Consider the following 23616-nt stretch of genomic DNA (forward strand, 5'->3'; position numbering starts at 1 on the left):
CGTCAGAGAAAGAATAATTCTTTTCATGCGTGCAAATGGTCTTGGGTTCCAAGCGGAAAATGAAACGGCAAATTATGTAGCATCACATTTTGGCGTAAAGATGTGCGACTTCGTCTAGGTCGAGAGACCCCATCTCTGTTTGTGAAAATCCTAAACAAGGACAGGCTTCCATGCCCTCCAAGTTAACTTTTATATTTTTGGAGGTTGTAAGGGACTGACGTGGGGCTTTACCGCGTCTTTCTCTATCTCCTTATTCTCTTTTTCTTACTTCATTTGTTGTTAGCCCGCTGTTGAGCAAAAATTGTACACAATATGTAAACAAATAATTCACTCGTCACAATTTCACCCTCGTTCATTTTCGAAGAGGGTTGTAAACACGAAAAGTTCCTGAAACAAGAAACAAGAATACCGTGTACAAAATATCTTTTTGTGTTTAATGATTTTGGGGTTACAATCTCTTTGTAATTTGATCCTCTGATTCTATCTTCGTAGGGTGTAGGTTTGTGGATGAGCTGTTGATCCAAAGGGCCGTCGGGGCTTGATCTAGGGATGAACAGTTGATGAACGGATCTTCGAGGGCTTTTGGGCTTGATCTTGAAGACTGGGTGTATGGATTTCTTCAAGAGGGGGCCGTCGGGGCTTGATCTTGAGGGTTAATGGATGAGCGGATCTTCAAGGGCTTTTGGGCCTAATCTTGAAGACTGAGTGTATGGATTTGTTGAGGTTGTTGATCCAAAGGGCCGTTGGGGCTTGATCTTAGGACGAACGGATGATGAACACTTTCTTCAAGGGGCCGTCGGGGCTTGATCTTGAGTCGGCGGAAGTTCTTCAAGGGCCGTTGGGGCTTGACCTTGAAGGAGGGTTTGACGAAGAACGAAGAGTGTTTTCTTGATCCTTCGGGATTTTGCTTGAGAGCTTTAGAGTTTCAAGGCTTCAAGGTTTTGGTGTGATGTAAATTCCCTTCTTTCTTTCTCTTCTTCTTCCTCCAAAATGAATGCCTTGGCTTCCTATTTATAGAATTCCAAAACTTGATTTTTGGATTTAAATAATCAGATGAAATAAATCATTTCTGCCAGGTAATGACACGTGTCCTATTTGATGACTTTTCCAATTTATTTCGATTTTTCGTTGAGTCACACGCTACATGTAAAATTTATGTGACACATGAGCGTTGAAATTTTAATTATTGGTCAACATTCATTTCACCGAAATTTCGATGTCCACAAGGGTTTTATTAATTTGAGCTCGACCCATTCTAGACTATGCGTCTATTAATTACAATCCTTCGTTAAAAAGGAAAACCCTTTGATTCCAATATGAATAAATCGTAACTCGGGGGTTTGGGTGTTTGTTTGATTTTGCAACTACACCTAGGTCGAGCCCTAGATTGCCTACGTACCCTCGTTGAGGGATCAGGTCACTCGTAATTCCTTATGTATTTGTTGGGGTTTGATGCCTTGTGCAGTTTCAGCTCGTGTAGGCAATGAGCATTTGATGCCTTGTGTAGTTTAAGCTCGTGTAGACGAGGACTTTGAGCTATTGGAGCGTTTGATGCCTTGTGCAGTTTTAGCTCATGCGGGCAAGGACTTTAAACCATTGGAGCATAATGCGGCTTCTTGCCATTTGAGACTTGATGTGGCTTTATGCCATTTGAAATTTGATGGGCTTTGTGGCATTTGAGTCTTGTCGCGGCTTTCTGCCATTTAAGTCTTGTTGTGGCTTCGTGCATTTGGTATTTGCTATAACTTCGTGCAATTTGATATTTAATACGGCTTCATGCCATTAACCACTTCAGGAATTTGATCTATTAAATTTGACATACTGTAAGTCCCTTGAGTTTTGTACTTTGAGATGGTTCACATCTACCGTATTTGAAGTGATTTACATCCTCCACGGATTCGATGTCGACATCTCTTCACACATGATGTGCCTCTATCACATTATTGGACTCCTGCTCATTTATTATTTTGGCCCAATTTCCAATTTTGTGAGGCCTAGTTAAAACTGTGTCTTGGCCAATAAAGTTTGATACGGGTTAGGATCCCATTTAAAATGGGTTTCCCATGAGTGCCTTTCCCAAGGGAAGTTGTCAATAGGACTTTGCTTTATTTTGTTTTTTTTTATTTTATTTTTTATTTTATGAATTAAGATTTCCAAGTTCAAATAGGACTTTGCTTCCCCTTCCTTTTGTCGTTAGCAACTTCTCTTCTTCTTAACTCCAAGACGACGGCTGCGACGAGATTGTTTTTTTGCAAATCCATCGCTCGCTGTGACCTTGTCCAGGATCATTGTTTGTTGTAGCTTCCTTCCTTGTCAGGCGAGAGTTGTTGTTTCATGCTTTGAACCACTATGGCTGGAAAAACTGAGTTATTTATCGGTGTGATTTCTGAGAGGCCCTTTGGAGAGCATCAGTTGAGGGGCTGCTACATGTGTGAGTACGGACAGCGGGGATGAGTTTCTTTTTTTGTCTTCATCCGCTGCAGGTTCATGCATGTTTGTGGGAGCAACGAAACGATGGAAACACCATTTCTGCACCATTGCCTTGTTGTTTGTAGAGAACCATCTTCTACGACTTGGTGCACAAAATTTTGAGGTTGTTCCTGGTTGCTTTTTACGGGACAAGGCCTGCACTATTGGGCTACTCAGACGACGACTCGACAATCTTCTTCCTAGTAGCCTTTCTATAGGGACCGGGTCTTCAATGGCCTCGTTACGGCGGACAGAAACTTCTAACAACAATGCTACGACGGTAGGTGGCACGAATCACTTAGATTTGATTGGAACTTCATGGCCGCTGTTGGTGGCAGAGACGATGGTTTCTTTGCTGCTCTCTGCGGAGAAGACGACAAATGTCTCTAATGGTGGAGAAGAAGAAGGAGCACTCGGTGGCTGGAAGAGTTGACAGTGACAAGGATGGAGAAGACGACAAATGTCTCCATTGGTGGAGAAGAAGAATAAGCAAGCCCAAGGACAGGTTTAGGGGGTCAGTGTGAATTGGTGTTGCATCTTTCCACCGCCACCTTCTTTGTGTCGGTCAAACAAGAAGAAGAGGAAGCCTCTTTCTTTTTTTTTTTTTTTCCTGCAAAAGACAACAGGAACTTCCCAATAAAAAATTTAAAAAAAAAAAAATCAAGAATCCATTATGAAAATGTAATACCTTTTTAAACTTTCTTTCTTTCTTTCTTTGGCTTTTTGTTACTGTTCCTTTTCGCTTTCTTTTGCTGCTTGTCTTCTTCTTTTTTTTTGTCGATTTCTTCCCCGTGTGCTTCTCAATTCATGCAGCGTTTTCTTGTCACTTTCCTCCTTTGCTATCTTTTCCCGTCTCTTTTTTTTGTTGTGTTGATTTTTGTCATCAGACAAGTTTTTTATAGACTTTTTCTTGATAGTTTGGATGAACAAAAGTGGACGTGGGTAGTGGAACCACCTCCACTATCTGTTGCAATTTTTAGAGATAGAAAGAGAAAACTCCCATTTCAGTTTTCTTTCCAGCGTGGAGCAACTGCTCCCTTTTTTTATCCACTTATTTATTTATTTTATCAGAAAAGGGCTTTAATCCATATTTGGACTTAAGCTACTTGATCTTTGGGGTTTAGGCATCAATGGGTTTTTCTGGGAACGAAACCCAATTTAATTTTTCTGGTGGATTTTTTTTTATCTCAACACCCGCGGTTGGCTTTCTATGTTTTTCTCGGCTTCAGCCCTGATAATGAGATACTTTTAGTTTTCAAAAAAAAAAAAAAAAAAAAAAATGTAGAGCATTCAACATGCTCCTTTGATTTTTTTTATAAAAATAGTATTGTTTGTCATTAGATCGAAAAAAAAATCACACTACTTCTATCTTAATATAAAAATGCGTCATTAGATTGAATTTCAATTGAATTAGAGTTTTGATATAAGTCAAGTAGATTGAATGGAAAAAAAGAAATTAAATTTTTTTTTTTTTTTTTTAACAAACGATATTATCTATACTAGATAATAAGGAGAAGGGGGTAGGATTAAACTCACAATGCGCTAACAATAATGTGGTTCAAATTCGTCTTTGATGAAAATTGAACATAAAACCTCTCATTTACAAATAAAGATAAATATTACTAAACTATAGTATTAAGTGACAAAAATTAAACTATTTAGATTTACCTAAATTCAACTATTTCTAATTTGCCCTTAACACCCGGGAAATTTGGAGCCCTCCTAGTTGGATAAGAAGAGTCGTTGGGGAACTTGAAAATGATGGAAAATTGCATGTGCATGAAAAATAAATGAAAATTGCATGTGCATGAAAAATAAATGAAAATTGCATCCCAATAATTGTATTGAATAGGGGCACCACCACCACCACACCACCAATTTTTTACCATTAAGGAAAAGATTCCCTTTTCAAAGTGCTCCCCACTTTCCGTGAAGTCAAAAAGTCAGACATATTACTATTGAGATTTGAGGAGGCAACTCCTCCGGTTTGCGTCTGCATCAACTTCGTGAGCGATAGTATTTACATTAAAGAGATGAAGGATCAGTTAAATTTTATAATAAATTAGTCATAATAATGTAGTTTAAATTTGTTTTTGACGAAAATTGAATAAAATATTTTTCACTTATAAATGATAAGAAATACCAATAAAATGTAATACTAAGTGGCTGCATCTTTTAGAATATAACATTTTTTTTTTATTTCTTTTGCCTGAAATCACAACCATTTTGTGAAATGCTTTCAATTTTAGCCATTTGCCAGTGAAGCCCATACAAGAACTTATTGATTGCTGGGTTTTTTTGTGAGTGACGATTTGGGCCAAGAATTACATATCTGAATAATAACCATTAGATGATTTACTTAATCGGATCTACCGACTTTTGTTCAAATGTGTAACTTAAATATGCATTTTTAAGAGAGTTTTTTTCCCCCTTTTTCTTTTGAGTAAGAATGGATTTTAATGGGCGTATCACAATTCACAAACACTTTAGTATGAGAGATTTTGTTATGCAGTCGCCATATATTATTTTATCTATATCTCTCTTTCATCGCGTGCCTTTATCATATCACGTGATAAATGAAATTGAGAGAAAGTGTTACATCTCTGATTACACCAAAGATTTGCCTTATGATAAATGAAGTTCACACAGAGACTTAAGACGGACAACATCAAAACTCATAACAAAAATCCTTCTTTGTTTCCATTACCAACATATGAACATTTATAAAGACACTCAATAGAACAAAATAAACAACAACAACAACAACGACCAAGCTTTATTCCACTAAGTAGGGTCGGCTGTACAAATCTTAGAATGCCACAGACTCAACAGAACAAAATTTTTATTAAAAAAAACTTAAGTCTTAAAACAAGTATAAGTTCATTTTATTCAACATGCAGTAGCAGCTTCCTTTAGCTTGCTCAAAAGAATTCTTTCTATCTCAGCTGTGAGTCTGTGACATGATTTGTTCATAACTTTGGCCCTCTTTGCTTGTTATTTGTTATTGCTTTGAGTATCGAGAATTGAATTGGCAACAATTTGTGGTGGAAATATTTATGAGATGCAATTAACTAGCACTTGGGAAGGTCACTTGGAGGTGGAAGAACAGATTCATTTGGGCCTTTGCCATTGTCCACCACAAATGCCATCTTCAGCCCCCATGTTGTGTGCACTTCAAGATGGCAATGCATAAACCAAACCCCTGCATATGTAAATATCGTTTTATTGAAAATCTTATACTGTATAAGAGTCATACATGTTACGTTATTAGACTGTCAATTTATACAACTGATATTGTCTGAGTACTATATGCATATATGTTTTTCTTCTTTCTAAATATTGTCTTCTAATCATGCTTATTTCACTCATTTACTACTTACCTCCATCAGCTTTTTTTCATTCCTTAATTTTTAACGTTAATTATAATTTATATGTGCTTTTACGATATCGAAATGGGCAATTGGACCTAAGAAGGATACATGCTTTTAGCCACTTAAGCTACAAACCTCTTGCATGTTTGTTTCTAGCACAAACTAAACACATAATTAAGGAGGAGATATGGGTTTATACCTGGATTATCAGCCTTGAATCTGATAGCAGTCCATCCATTTGATGGCACTCCAATTGTGTTCCTCTCAACAGGATCAACGAGGTTGAATTTTTTTGGATCCTTCTTTGGGTTGAAATTTCCCAGTCCCCTCCCAACCTCAAAGAAATTAAACCCATGAAGATGCACCGGATGGGTTTCAGGGGCAATCATCCCAGTGCCTTGCAACACAAGTTGCACTGTGGAGTCGTAAGCAAGTCTATAAAGCCTAGTCCCCTTCCTGGTCTGCAAATTCGTCGGCTGTGTCCCGGTGTAATTATAAGGATTCAGAGGGTTTCCGGGAAAATCATCAGTAAAAACTCCACTTGTGTTGAAGAAATGTGCTTGAAGAAGTGCAATTTTAGGCATCACAAATGTGACATTGTTGATATCTGCCACCACCCTGTTACCATTGGTACATGAAGCGCAAGTGTGAAGCCCTAAACCAACAGTGAACAAAAGGGAGTGGTCAACTTTCAACGGAACCCTAGCTGGAAATCGGATTGAGTTTAGACTTTTGAGGGAGTTTGTAAAGTTTGTTGCCACAATTGTGGCATTTTGAGGAGGTGGGGCTGTGAGAATGGTCTTCGTGCTTTGAAGGGTGCCTATATAGTGCAAAGTAGCGGTGGCGGTCTTGTTGTCCACAACGATGGTCGGATTGTCCATGAATGGTGAGGCTGCAACCAAGAACTTGCCTGAGCCAAGGTTTGTTGTTACAAGAACATTTGTTGTTTGCCCCGGGGCTATGAGAATGGTGTCAATTTTGAAGGGTTTTGTGTACACAGCATCAACTTCGACTACCGTTAATTTGTGGTTAGCAATCTTAAAGAAGAGCTCTTCATTCAGTGCAGCATTGATGATTCTTAGCATGTATGTCTTCCCAGGTCTTACCGGTAATTTTAACCCTCCTGTATATACATCACATATAACTTAGAATCTATATAATAAATACGCATCAATCGTCACATCATGTGATCAGCTAATTAGCTGCACTAATATTTACCTTGTGGTTGACAAGTTGAGAGTGGCCCTGGGTGACCATTGATTGTGTGAGCATCAGAGACATTTGGGGCTAAGCCAGATCTCAAAGCCTCATTGATGACAGCTTCCGTATCTAATTTCCACCATTCACCTGCAAGTTAAATTAAGCAAAAAAATAATCTTTTAAAATAAATTTCTTTTGATACAAGCGATAGTAGGGGAGTAGGATTAGAACATCGGAAATTGAATATAGAAAATATGAGGGCAGTGGTCTTGGGCTCACCTAAAATTACAACCAATTCCTTTTGGGGAGCAGGAAATGGGTATGGGACACCAAGCTTGGGTAAGATGACCAAGGCACCATGGACAGTGGCCCTGAGCCACAGAATGTGCGCATGCCACCAAAGTGTGCCCCTTTGCCCAGTGATGGTGAAGTTGTATACATATTGCTGGCCCGGTTGAATTGGACACTGGGTTATGTATGCTGGCCCATCGGCCCAGCCAGTCCGGAGTTGTCGAATCCCGTGCCTTTTGATAAAAACCAAAAACATTATTACGACATAATTATGTACTTATTAACCATATTACTCATCGTATCTCTATAAATTTTGACGGGACAAATTTGAGACATTACCAGTGGATGCTAACATTGTACTTGACATGGTTGACCACCTTGATTAGCACAGTATCATCTTCCCTAGCATAAATGGTGGGACCAGGATACCTTCCATTGACAGTGACAATGGGCTTGCTTGAACACAATCTTGAGATATTCTTCTGCACCACCTACACAAACGACACGTAGCAGTTCATAGTGGAAGTCGTTAGTAAAACTGTAGGATCACGCTCCCGCAAGTTTGGTGGCTTTTTCTCAACTGCACCGCCTACTTTGCTGTTTCATAAAGTGTTGCGTGGCAATTGGCGAACAGAGTTTAGATTTTCTGATTAAATGTTGGGGTTTTGATTAATCTTGTTTATATCACATACTACGTTAAACAAAAACATTAGCCGTTTTTATTTATCTGTCACATTTTTTAAAAATTGTTTGATGTTTTTTAATCTATATAGCACGGACTTATACATGTCATTTAAGGGAAGAGATCCTCATTTAAAAAAAGAAAAAAAGAATTAGTTGTGGAATCCACTCCACATCAAACTTCAACATTCCGAACCTTCTATTTTGTAAGTATCGATTCATTGATTATCCTAACAAAAATTCAATTCAATTCGAAATCATCTGCCCATTTAATAATCATGATGGAATTTCTATGTTTCTTATAACGTAGTGTTTGTCAATTTTTTTGAACTTAATTAAATGCATCAAATATTTTCTATTTAACTAATATTTTGCAAAGATGATCTATGATGTGTAATTTGAAATATAGAAGATTCGAATTACTGAAGTTCAATGTGATGTAGATCCCGTAACTAATCTCTAATTTAAAAAATAAATAAAGATTTATTCCCTTTAAAGATTATCCGGACTTATATTATTTTTCCTTCATAAGAGTCAGACCTACAAGTTTGTAAGTCCCACACTATTTTGTGAGAGACAATTGCACAATATATTTATGTGTGTGTGTGTGTGTCACGAACAACGGAACAAGAAAGAGAAAAATGATTAACCATGCATTGTCACAAATTAGAGTTCTTCCATTTTGTAAGTTGGCTGGTCACCTCAATATATAATCAATTCATTAAACTAGGATTAATTTAGCAAAAAGTTAAGAGGGTGACAAGAGCATGCCATAAGCATAGATGAATTAAGAGAGGTCAACCTTGTTGCTCCTAATAGAAGTCACTATTAATTTTATTTTTGCATGTACCTTATATGTGGATTATTACACCCTCTATATATGCATATAAAATATTATGCTACATTTGAGTAATGCTAGGCAGGCCAATTTTTTAGATTAAATTTGCAAATCTTGTGATATGTCACTGATAGAAAATAAGCAATTTAATCAACATTTAAATAATAATTCAATCATCAACAACCATATCACATAATTTACAAAATATGATTTAAATGGATAGTCCCTAGCATTATTCTTCTGAATTTGTGATCAACACATACAATCATTTATTAGCAATTAATCATGTTAAACTTACAAGAAAGACACCAATTAATATAAATTAATTGCCTCCCCTAATCATTTGAATGAGAAAATAACAACCAAACAACCAAATATACTATATGCATGCACTGCGCTGCAAATTTGGCAATGTTGTTCAATGTCTTGCAAAGTCCCAATAACCAAAAGTACTAGCACTGCATGGTTAATTTTAGCTGTGTACAAATCAACAAACACTCTCTAGACGTAGTTTGATTTTGGGTGAACCACGTTAAATAGTTTGTGTTCTTTTACGGTTGTAATTTTACCATCTTTATCGGCCCCGTTGGACAATTGCCAGCACTCCCCTTCCCCAACTCTAGACACCAAACTGTCGAAAACTATTAATCGTATGGCTAGCATGGGGTGGCAACTACTGAACCCTAGCTGCAGGATGCAAAACACTTAAAGGGTATATATGAACTGAAACTGTGTACTTACATTAAACTTGTAATGTCGAACCATGCATTCCACGGATACCGGAAAACACAAACACGCCACCAGAAGTACGACTCGAATCCACGGCACCATTGCCATTTTCTCTGGAGCTTTACTTCTCTCTCTCTCTCTCTCTCTCTCTCTCTCTCTCTCTCTCTCTCTAACAGACTTTAATTATTGCTCTTGATCTTTAGTTCTCTCTCTCACAACTAAAAGTTATACGACGAAGCCGTACTTATAAAGAGAGAAAATGTTAGTCTCTGTTGCCATGTCGTTTTTGCTTATAGTTTGGTAGGTGTAGATGAATGAATACTTAAGCATGAAGCTCTCTATACGTATAAATATATCAGAATGTGCGTATACGTAGAGCCAGCTGAAGGCCAAGAAACTTCCTGAAATAAATTATATCTTTTGTATTACACAAAGTAGTTATATCTTATACATGTCAACTAAAACACTAGCTTTATTTGAAGCCATGTAAGTTGATGGAGCTCTCTCTCTCTCTCTCTCTCTCTCTCTCTCTCTCTCTCTCTCTCTCTCCCCACGATGTCAATTTTTTGAAATGGTCGGTTTGGTGAACCCGTATTGGGTAAAGTACACCCAAACCCCAGCTAACAAACCAAAAAGTGGATGGATTTGCTTCTCCAACCATGGGAATATCTCAAAGGTCAAGGAAATGACATAGAGCAAGCCACAATCAAAATCAACAGAGATTATCCACTTGATTTCTTCTATCTTCATGATATTTTCGCTTTATAACACTTAATTTTATATTGTTATTGACTAATTTACAAAATGAGATCTATACATTAGATATACAGTTACAGTAATTAAGTTGGTACCAAAACATAACAGAAAAAACTTCCATAAAAATTACTATAGATCACATATGTTCACGATCTAAGGAGAACTTCAAAATTTCTATACTAAATTAATTTGTATCCCAGCATGCTAGTCTCCATTCTTGGAGAAAAAGTTTCACATAAATCAAATGCAAAAGAAATCAAAGTATGTTTCATCAAAGTTTCAAAACGGTCCAGTGGCTAATTACTAATTAATCATCATCAATATAGTTTTTAACTTAATCACATTTGTAAACTTAAAAATTGTGGTTTTATACAAAAGGGTATGGATGCAAGGTTCAATTCGGCCTAGAATATCTAGTATGGGGACATGCTTAACACGCCCCCTCAAGTGGGATTGCTCTTTAGTGGGTCACTCATCCTCTCATGTGAATCCACTCTTTAGTGAGTCACATATAAAGACAACTCCGCAATGGTAGCCCCTTTTATTTAGATTATGGGGATCCTATCTTGGTGTCCCAACTCGGGTTCAATTGTTGTGCAAACCATATTTTTTTTGGTCTAGGCAAACTTGTAAGTGTTGGATTTTACACAAGAAGGCCTCAATGCAATTAGTAGTGCAACCATTCAATATAAAAGGGTTTAACTTCATCAGGTTCCCAATATGAGACATGCTCCAACAGGTTTGAGCTCATGCCATTTTTCGTCTAGCTGTATTTAGTCTCCTTTTTGTTGAAGGACATATGCGTACAGATCTATGAGCAAAAGACAATTGATAAATAAAAAATGGTTTTTGAATTCTTAGGAGCTGTTTGGTATCCTCCTTGCCCCTTAGCATACTAAGTCTTTTTAAATTAACAAATTGATGGCTTTAATGGCTTTTTATATTTCTGAATGATGTATTCAAACAGATTAATCAATTAGGATTGCTGTCTTTATGAGAGTACTTAATTAATATATGGTTAATGGATGATAGTCCATGCATTTGATCATCGGGGAAGAAAGTGTGAACGTGAAAGTTGAATGTGGTGGGTAAACGATAGAAACATATATATATATATATATAAAGGGATGTTAACAGAAACGAGTATCCTGTAGTTGAGCAATAGTTTTCATTGGACTGAAAAATCGATCGATCAGAAAAATCTGTTTCCTGAAAGCTTAAGTTTTCTCTGTTTGAGTAACAGCTCAACTAACCTTTGCATGATCAGCTGAGTTAATTTGACACATGAAATTAATCAGACAATTTGTTGACTCCACGCCCTACCTATGAACTCTCTCTGCACTAAACATTACAAGGAAAAGAACAAATTTAATGAATCCTTGTCATTTCTCATTTTTACAAAATGGTTTTTCAACACACTAGCTGTATTTTGACCAAAAAGAAAAGAGGAAAAAAGGAACACTATTCTATCGTAGAAGAACACTATTATTTCTCCTTACGTGACAATCTAACATTATTTTACCAAACTACTGAATAAATGTGATAGTCTGAACTGGTTAATAAGTTGATGGTTAGTCAAGAAGATATTAATTGCATGTTAGCATAGTTGTCTATTTGTTCGACATATATAGTTTCCAAATTAAATGAAGTTTTCTATGAATCTTTAGATGATGGTAAAAGAATAGATGGTTCGGATTATGAAAATTGTAATATAAAATGATGTCATAAAGGAGAAATAACTTTTTACATAAAGAACCAAGCACCATCCAAGCTAAAAAATGGCTGATTAAAGAACTTAAAAATAACCCAAAAAGAAAATTGAAACAACTTAAAAAATGGATAGCTAAAATGATTTGTTAACTCGGTTACACTTTAGCTGATGTAAGTGATATGCTAACAATTATCTGCCATTTCATTATTAGTTTGTTATGCCATCTGATGACCAATATCGATAATGGAAATCAAAACCCTAAAATATATATGTTAATCTTTCCTCACACACACACACACACACACATACACAAAAAAAACCCCTAATTCTTCTGCCATCAAAGCATAAGAGTTTCTTCTGTCCTAGGTGGTATAATTATCTTTGTGTTGTCCCCATTATCTGTTCTTCCCTTACAGCCCACCTATTTGGATCGGCCGTTTAAATATTCCTACTTCCCTGGATATAAATTTCGTTAAAGTATGTGAAAGCCTGTTTTGATTGGTTGAGAAGAACGGATTAGGATCTAGCCGGATCCTCTTTGTGGGGATCCGGAAGATCAATCAATTATGTTTGTTTATATAAACAGTACCTAATGAAAACCGATTGCACGATATATTATGAACGGACACAATAAATTGACCTTCTAGATTTTCACAAAAAAGATCCAGAGAGGATCCTCATCTTAAGAAGAAGAAATAGAATATGGAATTAAATGTTCTAAAAGATGCATACAATCGTCTTCCACAGTTCAACTATCCTTGTGAAATAACAACAAAATCTTTGTGTTAGTTGGCTAAACAACTAACGATCGTTATCATTTTTTTAAGGGTTTTTATCACAAATTATCCCTGAAATTGACCCTCATCATCAAGGTGATTCTTGAAATTGAAAATCAATCAATGTAGTCCCTGAACATAGGTGTCGCAAATCAATGTGATCCTTCCATCACAATTTTGTTAAAAAATTTGTTAAGTGCTGATGTGGCACATAAATGGGTCCCATAAGTCTTTTTTTCCTCACAAATGATCCTTGAAATTGACCCCGAGACATCAAAATGGTCCCTGAAATTGACTTATGACATCAAAAGGGTCTCTGAAATTGAAAATTAAACAATGTAGCCTTGCAAGTAAGTGCCCCAAATTAATGTAGTCCTTCCATCACAATTTTGTAATGTGCTGATGTGATAGATAAATGGATCACACAAGTCTAATTAAATTAAAAAAATTACAAATAGGTTTAATAATTCAATAGTTAATAAAAAGTTCTCAAGCCAAAAACTCAGTCCTGCAATCACCTTTTATCCCAATCCATATTCCTCTACCTCTATCTACTCTCTAAAAAAAAAAAAAATCTCAATACACCCATATTTACACACTTTGATACCCTTCACCAAATTGAACATGGATCGATATCACCTTTGGTGACGGCTTGGCTGATTGGCAACGACTTCTGGGGCATCACCATTAACATTTAAGTGATCAACATCCTCACAATCATAATCTTGGAAAGCTTGTTCGACCCTTCCCTGGTGGTCTAGTGATTCAAAGAAAGGCAAGGTCTGCTGTGAGATAATGAGGTTATAACCGAAGTGCGTTTATTGTTGGTTGAAAACTATTTCCAAACCCTATCTTAGGCTTTGGTTTTGCCTTGTGCCTTTGAGAATTTATGGAAGGGATCTCTCTTCGGAGTAGGTCCTACTATAAGAAAGAAAAATTCTCATGTGCAAAATGGTATTAGACAACTTTTTTAATTAATTATTAAACTCACATTAGCACATAATTTTTTATTTTATTATTATTATTTTTACAGAATTGTGGCCAAAAGATCGTATTGATTTGCAACACCTATTTTGAAGGACTACATTCATCGATTTTAATTTTAGGGACCATCTTGATGGTATGGGTCAATTTCAGGGACTATCTTGATGGTGTGAGTTAATTTCAAAGATCATTTGTGATAAAAACCTGTAAATTTTGTGAGACCCATTTAGGTGTCACATCCGCACTTAATGGAAATTTTAACAGACCATGTTGATTTGCGACATCTATTTTGAGGGACTACATTGATTGATTTTCAATTTCAAGGACCATCTTGATAGTAAAGGTAAATACTAAGGACCATTTGTGATAAAACTCTTTTTTAAAATATTATGGACTGACCCGGATCATAAAAAGGAACAAATGGACCAACCCAGTTGCTGAAGGCCAGGGTTTGTATCGAAACCTTTAAAATCTAACATTTTTTAGACCAGCCCAGGTCAAATTTTCCTTTTATGATACATAAGCTGAGTCAATAATGACCTTCGACCTTAGAAATTGGTACCACAATTTGTATGGGTTTCTATTTTTTTAGATTTTGTTACGCTCATGATTTGTTGCAATGCACGATCTATTAAAGTAGCAGATGTTGGTCACGTGATGTATGTTGTAGAAATCATAGATAAACGTACCCAGCCGACCGGACAACTTAGTTGTTATCTACAAATGGCATATCATGCCCTAATATATGACAATTTATAATGTTCATGAAGTGGAGGGGAACCAGTAGAAAGATTAATACATGCAGAAAGAACTCTGAAATGTGTGTTTCAAACCAATGAGGAGATTACTTTGTACAGTTTGTAATTGCTGTGACCTAGCATTGTCAAATATGTCCAAGGGTTTCTCAGAGCCAGCAGCATTTCCAAATATGTGCAATCTCCTTTTGTACATATGGAATTCACTCCTTTACCGAGAGAAATTAAACATGATGAATTACTAACCACGATCCTGGCCAGGTTAAGGTGGTGATTTGATCAAGCGAGCGAGGTTAAGCCAGAAGCCAGAAATTTTTGTGGGTTCTTGAGTTGAGAAGGTAGCCTCCGTCTAACCCCTTTTTCTGTACTGCAACACAAGTCCGCTTGCTATTTTCGATCAAGTAGTCCGCTGTGTCTATCGCCTTCACCCCTCGCCCTCCAGGCCACGTATGTGATCTGTTCCACACGTATACAAAAACAAAAGTATTTAGCCAACAATTACATTGGAAGGAATTAAACCTGCAACTTATTCGATTTTAATTAGTTTTTTCGTAACTCCTTACCCCAAAAAACAAATGTCGATAAAGAAAACCCACCCTAAAATATCCATTGAAATTTTCCGTCGTTGCCCTACAACTATGGTATCAACCCCAAGAACGTCGCTTTGATGTAGAATGGTGTGTGCTTTGTCTCTGCCTTCCTCCATTGCCAACCTCTCTACACGCACACGTAGTTTTGGTTGTACGCATTCGCAAACTTTCTTCATTTCCTTAAGAAAATCCACGTCCTCCCCTACGGTTCCTTCGAAGGACATGGTAGCAAAAGCCACAGAGGCGATGCTAGGTATTTTGAGTAACGTCATAAATGCATTCCTCCATGTATTTTGGTTCTCAACAAAGAAAAGGATCAATTCATCGTGTTCGAGTACTGCATGAGAAAGCGCATATTGGAGTGCACCCGCTGATTCCCGGGTTGGATCGGCCACCACCATTACTCGCCGCGGAGGTGCAGTTGGTTTACGTTCCATGGAATATATATAAATGCCGGTGATTGACGGGGTAGCTGCCACAACTCCTACGCAAATGTTGTTACAGAAAATTCGAAAAGGATTGCGCAATATAAGGTATTGAGGAAGTGACGTAAATTTGGAGGGATCATTTTTTTGTGTTTATTAAGAAGGGATACTGCATTGACAACTTTTAGTGATTCACAAAGTTTTATCATTTTAGAACAGAGATTCACAAATTAGCTAGGGATTTTGGGCATGCCATTTTTAGGTAAATTTGCAGACTACTATTCCTTAGGACGCGGTCAAATGTCAGCAAAACACTAGATTTTAACATGTCCAAATTCCAGGTTGTCCACAACTCGAACCAAGAAAGACGAGTTGGCTTCAAAACCTTGGGGTTGACCCAGAGAAATTTATGAGTATAATATATCACACTTGATGTTATTATTAGTATTTTTTTTTTCAAAAAAAAAAAAAAAGGACGAGCTAGTAGAATTATTACTCCAATCTATCTTTTTGGAAGTTGGGAAGACTATGCATTTCATCTTTTCCCTGACAACTATGTGGTGATCACCAGTATCATGAATCAAACTGAGGAAGTACAATGCGGAATATTGGCTTGAAATTCGTCCACAATCACTAACCACCCTAAATCAAACTTAGGACATATAGTGGGAGATATCGGCCTGAAATTTGTCCACAACTGTTGACCATCCCGTGGTGGTTACATAGTGTTATTAATTTATATGTTATAATATGGGTGGACAACATTATTACGTTATGAAATAATTAAAATAGAGTATTAATAAATAAATACATATGTTATATCATGAAGAAGAAAAATCAATATTGGAGTGCACCCGTTGATTCCCCACCTCCATTACCGGCGGTGGAGGTGTAGTAGCTTTACTTTCCGTGGCTCATGTGCGGCGGTCATTGAAGGGCAGCCGGCACAACTCCTACCCAAATGTTATCACAAAAAATTGACACCATATGTTTTGGCCGGCTTAATGAAACTTTTTTATCCTTTTGTCGGAGGGGTTGGGATGCAAACTTGAAACTTCTTTTAATATATAGTGGGAAGATAATTACTATTAGACTGATAGGGCTAAAATCTTTTTAGCTAAAATAGTTTTTGAAATTGGCATAACTTCTCATTTTGGTTTTCGAGATTTAAATCGATAGAAATGGTTATTGAGTTTGTCTAACTTCATACATTTTGACCCATTAATTATTAAATTTAAAGTATTATCATTTTGGTTTTTATTTAACAAAGATTTTTCATATAAGGACCAAAATGATTTACGATGGACAAACCCATGGATCACTTCTATCAATTTCAAATATCAAGGATCAAAGTGAGAAATTATGTCAATCTCAAAAATCATTTTTGGCTAAAATTTTGATTGATTGCGTTGATTTTCCAGTAAAATTACCGTTTAATGATATTATCTCTACCTATAAGGTAAGAGATTTTAATTTTGATATCTATAAATAATGAATTTAATGTAATTATTATAATTAATCAATTGTGAAACTTAACCAAAATCTTCCACCTTTTCTATAAAATAATTGAAGGTGGGCTAATTGAAGAGTCTGCAAGCTGGCGCTGAAAGAGAAGGGCGGGAATGAGTCAAGCTATGCCCTTCCAAAATAATCCTGCACCAAGACACGTCTCTTTGTTTACTTGTCTCTTTGTTTACTTATGTATACACTATCCTAAAAATTTTCGTCTAGAGCTACCTAGGTGGGTTAATCGGCTGGTTATCGTTTCGAGTAGTTTTTAAACTTCTGAAAATTAAGAAAGTACACCTAGACCTTCTTAGGCATCCGGCTAGCCCGTTTAAGCGTTTGTCTAAACCCGCCTAGGTTGCAACTTTCACTTAGACAAAAAATCGATAATATCATTTTGCATTTTATTTTGTTAGTAAAATGTAAGGGACTTATTAATACTTGGACAAACACTCATTATATGCTTATTTCCCATGTTTTCAATATGTTCTAATACTTGACAATCAATATGTCCTTTTATTTTGCAATTATTGTATCAAAATACAAATATGTGTTTTTTAACGTATAAATAGACACTTACTTATACAATATATAATAAACCTTCTTAAATCTGTCTAAGCACTAAGCTCCAGCCCGCTACCCGACTAATGTTTAAAGTCTTTTAGAACTTTGCATATTTATTTTCAAATAATGTCTTTTTTTTTTAGTACATCGATATTTTTTACACTAAGGAGATGAGGAGTTAGGCTAAGAGGTGAAGTTCGGCTAAGTTACACATGAGCAACTTAATTTGATAACGAATTCATCATCTATGAGATTCAAATTTAATATATCTTACTTCTAAATGAAAAAAAAATATATATTATCAAAATCATAGTACTGAATAATATTTTCAAATAATATTCTTGAAACTAGGAATAATGCAAACCATCAACCACGCAATCTCTTGTACAATTGAAAACACTTTTGGCCTCTCTGACCTATCTGTATTATGTCATCTTGGACTAAATTTCAACGTACAAAAGTTGGCCATTTATTTTTGTTCACACTTGACTTGGAGTACGATATTAATCTAATTATTTGTTACACTATTTTATTATTTTTCCTCGGTTCAATGTTGATATCTTAGAATCTAGATTACGTCTGCAATTTTTTTTGTGTATACTTGGTTTTATATAAAATTATGAAAGAAGATCTTCTCCGGATTCATTTGTTGGGAATCTTAGGGATTCCAACATCTTAATCGTTCATCACATATTATGCAGTTAGTTTTTGTCAGGTACTTTTTTGTGTTTAATTTTAAATAAAAAAATCAATAATTTCTAACTGCACAATACATGATAAATGACTAAAATGTAAGAATTCATAGAATTCCCATAACTTATATCCGGATGAGATCCAAACCCTAAAATTATAACCCATCAATTTTTTTAGGTTGAAAGATCGGCTTTAAAGTAAGATTTTTCATTTGAAATGTCTTCAATGGCGAAGAGATGCTTCAATATGTTCATATATGAACTTGTACACCACATGTAATTATATAAATTAAAGAATATTAAAAAAAAACTTTTCATTATTCTTAAATAACATGTCACGTACTGTTTCGTTTGTTACAGACATTGAAAAATCTCTCATGTGACCGTTTCTTCCCATATATTGTTAACTACTATATTTGTGAACACAACGTCGTCAGAGAGAACCATATATTTTGTGAGTGAGAAACTATGCTTCCATAAAATAAATAATATTAAAACTGTTTATAGCCATGAAGAACAAGAAGGAAGAGTTTACATTGACTTCAATGCTTCATTCCTCCACTCTCCTCTTGTCTAACGGAATCAGGGGGCACAATATTAAAATGCATACTTTACCATCGAGGATTTATACCAGAATCAAATCCTACAGCTGTCAATTATAAATTTTTTAGTAGTATAAATTTTTTCAATTGATATTTTTTTTTTTTCGTGTAATGGCTTACTCATCTGTATACCTGGATTAACCCGTTATCTTATCAAGTGCTTATCGGGTTACTCAATAAGAACGCGATTCGTTATCGTGTCAATCCGAAAACTTGTTAATTTCATATCATGTCGTATCAAGCTAACAAGTCTTGTAAAAAATTGTGAGGTCTAGCTATGAATGTGGGAGCATCAACTCCATTCCTATGGGCTTTTGAGGAGTGGGACAAATTGTTATAATTCTATGGAAAAGACTTCAGAGCTAAGATGCGTGGTAGTTTCATATGACCAGTTGAAGTGGCACAAGATTTGCCTCTTGGCTTATGAAAAAGTATCTAAAAATATTAAATTTAAATATTTGTATCATGTCCAAGTAAGAAACCATGACATATGTATTTGGAATATATTCTATTTTGAGAAGTCATTAATCAATCATGACTAGATATGTGTTTGCTATGTATTCATGGGAACATGTTTGATTGATTAAGGAAACTTCATTTACTCTTTACAAAAAAACAATAAGATTTTTTTTATCCCCTTCAAATCTCTTTTCTTTCAGTCTCTTTCTCTCTTGCTTTCTTCTATTTCTTTTTTTTTTTTATAAACAAGTCAACATAAGATATTAAACGTGGTTTAATTGTAATCGTTCAAACATGAGGAGAGTGAAGAAAAGGAGAATTTGAAGCTGAAAGAATTCTACTCTAACAAATTTAGGTATACTGAATTTGTGCACCAGATTTGTTAGGATCAAATTTGTACCCCAATTTAAGTAAAAGTTAAATTAATAATTATTAACAAAAATTCATGTGACATAGAACGTGTCACGTTATTGATTCATGATTTTAGTATAATAAGCTCATACGGCTATCAAGTATGCATATTCACACACTATATTTCAGATTTCAAACGGCAATCGAAAACTTAGAATCTTCACCCTAGAATCCGGATCCCCACGGCAATTGCAAGAAATAATAATATTTTACACTTCCCCGGCCACATGCACCCAGACCTGGTTTCTTTGCCTCACAGTTTCCATACTTTTTTTTTTATTTTTATATTTGTGCGGTCACGGTTAAATCATGTCAACATTTTATATCACTATTACTTTTTGTCTTATTATCTCTATAAAAAAATCAATATAAAATATTGACGTAGTTTAATCGTGAAAACACAAAATAGAAAAAAGAATAAAAGGGGATGGGAGTGTTTGGGAGCAGAGAATCCGGGTCCCATGTATCCACATACCGTAAGACCCACACCGTCGACACCGATGACTTTGCTCATTATCCTCTGGAAACAAGTCAATGCAAATAAACCGGCCATTTGCCAAATCTTTTTCGCAATGGGGGCCTACATAATTGAGCACCACGCTTATCAGTATTCTGGTTCGCTTTCTCTTGCCGAATAACAGATAATTACATTTAAAAAGTTCCATATTCCATCTGCATCTCTGCCAGCCTGCACTCTGCCTCTGGTTTGTAATTTTCTGTTGAAATTTGGGCAAAAATTGGTGAAAAAGATTAACCCTTTCGCTTAATCCAGTTGCTGGGTTTGCAGCTTGGTTTTTTGTAAATTTTGGGTACACCCCGAAAGGGCAAGAGCAAAATAGAGTCCAGAAGCCATGGCAGAAGATGATATGCTCGCCAAAGCAGCACCACCAGAAGAAAAAGATGTGTACACAAAAGATGGCACAGTGGATTTCCGTGGAAACCCAGCGAAGAGAAATGCAACCGGAACCTGGAAAGCCTGCCCTTTTATTCTAGGTACTTTTTGAAGATTTCCAACATGCACGCAATGAATTTTGGTCCGGGAAGTTGAATCAAAGATTGGGTTTTTATTTTTATTTTAATGATGCTAATTTTCTTTGGTTTTCTAATTAATTAATGTTTTTGGGTTTGATTTGTGAGTAGGGAATGAATGCTGTGAGAGGTTGGCATATTATGGAATGAGCTCAAATCTGGTGATTTATTTCAAGACTCAATTGAACCAGACGAGTGCTGTTGCTGCGAAAAATAACTCGAATTGGAGTGGAACTTGCTACCTTACTCCATTGCTTGGAGCTTTTCTGGCTGATGCCTATTTGGGAAGATACAAGACTATTGCCTCTTTCTCAATCATTTATGTCATTGTAAGTTCTTTTGCCTTCAAATTCTTACTAGTTTATCTCAATTTGGGAAAGTCACTAGCCAGTTTGATAACCATTTCGTTTTTTTTTTTTTTTTTACAAACGATAGCGTTAGTGGATTAAATTGTTAGTTGTTAGGAGGGAGGGGGATCGGTGGGATCGAACCACACCAGGGTGCATAAACATCATTACTCTCCGCTACTGCACTAAAACACTGTTGAATGATAATCATTTTGTTTTGAGTTCTTAGTTTTTCGTTAGAGATATAAGGAAAATATATGGGTCACACGAGAGATAAAAAGTGAAAACGAAAACCTAAATACTACAAACGAAATGGTTATCAGACGGGGGGTTCTATTTGCTTATCCCAACGGATTTGCAAATGTCCCTTTAATTCATAAAATAGCTTACTGCAGGCCAACAATCATACCTTGCCTTAATTTTTGTAATACATGACCCTGCTGGTTGTTGTTGGAATTTGATTTGTTTGGTTTTTATGTTCTCACTCAATAGAAACTTATGGATTCTGTAATTGTTTGCATAGGGGATGACACTTTTGACAATGTCAGCATCGGTCCCGGGCATGAAACCAACCTGTGTTAGCAAAGATGATTGCCATGCAAATGGTGGACAAACTGCAGCAACTTTCATAGCGCTTTACCTAATAGCATTGGGGACAGGAGGGATTAAGCCGTGTGTCTCGTCCTACGGTGCAGACCAGTTTGACGACGATGATGAGGTTGAAAAGAAGCACAAGGCTTCTTTCTTCAATTGGTTTTATTTTTCCATCAATGTTGGTGCTTTGATTGCTAGTTCTGTGCTGGTGTGGATACAAGACAACGTGGGTTGGGGATGGGGTTTTGGTGTTCCAGCAGTGGCAATGGCAATTGCTGTGCTGAGTTTCTTTTCGGGGACTCGGTTGTATAGGAATCAGAAGCCTGGAGGTAGTCCTGTGACACGCATAATTCAGGTGGTTGTGGCGTCCGTGAGAAAATACAAGGTGAAAGTACCGGAAGACAAGTCCCTTTTGTATGAGACTGCAGATGCAGAATCTTCCATCCAAGGAAGCCGCAAGCTTGATCACACAAATGAATTCAGGTTAGTTTTTAAACCCAAAAATCTTCTTTACTTCTAAAGTTATATTGCTAAGATGGGATTAAGGCTCACTTCAGTTCAGTAATCAAACTATAAGATTGAGAATTCTTTTTCTCTAGCATTAGAGCGAATGGTGGTTTCGTAGTTTTACTTCCGTTGTTGTTGCTGTTCTGTTGACCTGAAATTTTACTGCTCAGGTTCTTTGACAAAGCAGCGGTGGAGGTACAAGATGACAATATAAAGGACTCGAAAAGCCCATGGAGACTCACTACAGTTACTCAAGTTGAGGAGCTAAAATCAATCATAAGGCTGCTTCCCATATGGGCCACTGGTATCATCTTTGCTGCAGCCTACAATCAGATGAGCAACTTCTTTGTGTTGCAAGGCACCCTCATGGATGTTCGTGTTGGCCACTCTAGCTTCGAAATCCCAGCAGCATCTCTTTCCGTCTTTGACACCCTAAGTGTCATATTTTGGGTCCCAATATACGATCGAATCATTGTCCCGGCAGCTAGAAAATACACCGGTCACAAGAATGGCCTAACTACACTACAGAGGATGGGCATTGGCCTCTTCATCTCCATATTCTCCATGGTCTGTGCAGCAGTTTTGGAACTCATCAGACTCCGAAGTGTTCGACAGAACAACTATTACAAATACGAGCACATGCCCATGTCAGTCTTTTGGCAGGTACCTCAGTATTTCCTCATAGGAGCTGCAGAAGTTTTCACATTCATAGGACAGCTGGAGTTTTTCTATGATCAAGCCCCAGACGCCATGAGGAGCTTGTGTTCTGCTCTCTCACTCTCCACCGTTGCACTAGGAAACTACTTCAACTCTATTCTTGTCTCCATCGTTACAAAAACGACTACAAAGGACGGCAACCCTGGATGGATACCGGACAATTTGAACTACGGACACCTTGATTATTTCTTCTGGCTATTAGCAATGCTGAGTGTTCTTAACCTAGTAGTATACCTCTTCATTTCCAAGTGGTACACCTACAAGAAGACCGTCGGGACTCTGCGTTGATTGCCAAAAGAAGCTGTACCATAAGAATGATAAAGATGATAAGTGAGTATCTTACTCTGCGTTGATCGCAAAAAGACCATCGGGGACTCCGCGTTGTTTCTGTACTGTGGTGATTTTTAGGTTTTACTTTGCCCTTCAATTACTTGTATATAGTTTGTCTTGTGTATGCAAGTCTGTTGGAGAGACTACAAGTTAATTAAAAGTCAATCATTGTGTTTGCGCCCATTCTATTTGCCTTGTACAACACTACTAGGGCGACCCAAGCCAAAAGGCGCCCTGCTTTGCGAGGGTTGAAGCGGAACTGTCTATCTTACATAGTCTTAC

The 23616-nt window shown here is 36.5% G+C and overlaps 3 protein-coding genes across 4 annotated transcripts; 1 reads left to right on the forward strand and 2 right to left on the reverse strand.

Moving 5' to 3' along the window:
* Nucleotides 1-5097: 5097 nt before the first annotated feature.
* LOC137716221 (laccase-4-like) lies at nt 5098-9687 on the reverse strand. Its single transcript, XM_068455647.1, has 6 exons — nt 9592-9687; nt 7671-7822; nt 7320-7564; nt 7059-7187; nt 6040-6963; nt 5098-5671 (listed from the first exon to the last, which is right to left on the reverse strand). Exons 1-6 carry the CDS (start codon nt 9685-9687, stop codon nt 5541-5543), a joined length of 1677 nt encoding a protein of 558 aa, XP_068311748.1. The 3' UTR covers nt 5098-5540.
* Nucleotides 9688-14507: 4820 nt separating this feature from the next.
* On the reverse strand, nt 14508-15588 carry LOC137714246 (uncharacterized). Its single transcript, XM_068453503.1, has 2 exons — nt 15158-15588; nt 14508-15017 (listed from the first exon to the last, which is right to left on the reverse strand). Exons 1-2 carry the CDS (start codon nt 15586-15588, stop codon nt 14855-14857), a joined length of 594 nt encoding a protein of 197 aa, XP_068309604.1. The 3' UTR covers nt 14508-14854.
* Nucleotides 15589-20369: 4781 nt separating this feature from the next.
* LOC137715338 (protein NRT1/ PTR FAMILY 8.2-like) lies at nt 20370-23518 on the forward strand. 2 transcript variants are annotated; one of them, XM_068454630.1, is made up of 5 exons: nt 20370-20514; nt 20598-20803; nt 20951-21168; nt 21710-22263; nt 22458-23518. In XM_068454630.1, exons 2-5 carry the CDS (start codon nt 20662-20664, stop codon nt 23290-23292), a joined length of 1749 nt encoding a protein of 582 aa, XP_068310731.1. In that variant the 5' UTR covers nt 20370-20514; nt 20598-20661; the 3' UTR covers nt 23293-23518. The 2 variants fall into 2 exon arrangements, with proteins under 2 accessions (XP_068310731.1, XP_068310730.1); XM_068454629.1 differs by having other exon boundaries at nt 20372-20803.
* Nucleotides 23519-23616: the final 98 nt, after the last annotated feature.

Source organism: Pyrus communis, chromosome 14, assembly GCF_963583255.1.
Source record: "Pyrus communis chromosome 14, drPyrComm1.1, whole genome shotgun sequence".
Lineage (NCBI taxonomy): Eukaryota > Viridiplantae > Streptophyta > Magnoliopsida > Rosales > Rosaceae > Pyrus > Pyrus communis.

Bases quoted from the DNA above. Each gene is read 5' to 3' on its own strand.
- LOC137714246 (XM_068453503.1), bottom strand. From the start codon at position 15,588: ATGGAACGTAAACCAACTGCACCTCCGCGGCGAGTAATGGTGGTGGCC. The intron at 15,018-15,157 runs GTGGGTTTTCTT...CGTGTGGAACAG, and splicing joins ATTTCAATGGATATTTTAGG to ATCACATACGTGGCCTGGAG.
- LOC137716221 (XM_068455647.1), bottom strand. From the start codon at position 9,687: ATGGCAATGGTGCCGTGGATTCGAGTCGTACTTCTGGTGGCGTGTTTG. The intron at 7,823-9,591 runs GTAAGTACACAG...TCGTTTGTGTAG, and splicing joins TTCGACATTACAAGTTTAAT to GTGGTGCAGAAGAATATCTC. The intron at 5,672-6,039 runs GTATAAACCCAT...TTACATATGCAG, and splicing joins ATTCAAGGCTGATAATCCAG to GGGTTTGGTTTATGCATTGC.
- LOC137715338 (XM_068454630.1), top strand. From the start codon at position 20,662: ATGGCAGAAGATGATATGCTCGCCAAAGCAGCACCACCAGAAGAAAAA. The intron at 20,804-20,950 runs GTACTTTTTGAA...ATTTGTGAGTAG, and splicing joins AGCCTGCCCTTTTATTCTAG to GGAATGAATGCTGTGAGAGG. The intron at 21,169-21,709 runs GTAAGTTCTTTT...TTGTTTGCATAG, and splicing joins TCTCAATCATTTATGTCATT to GGGATGACACTTTTGACAAT.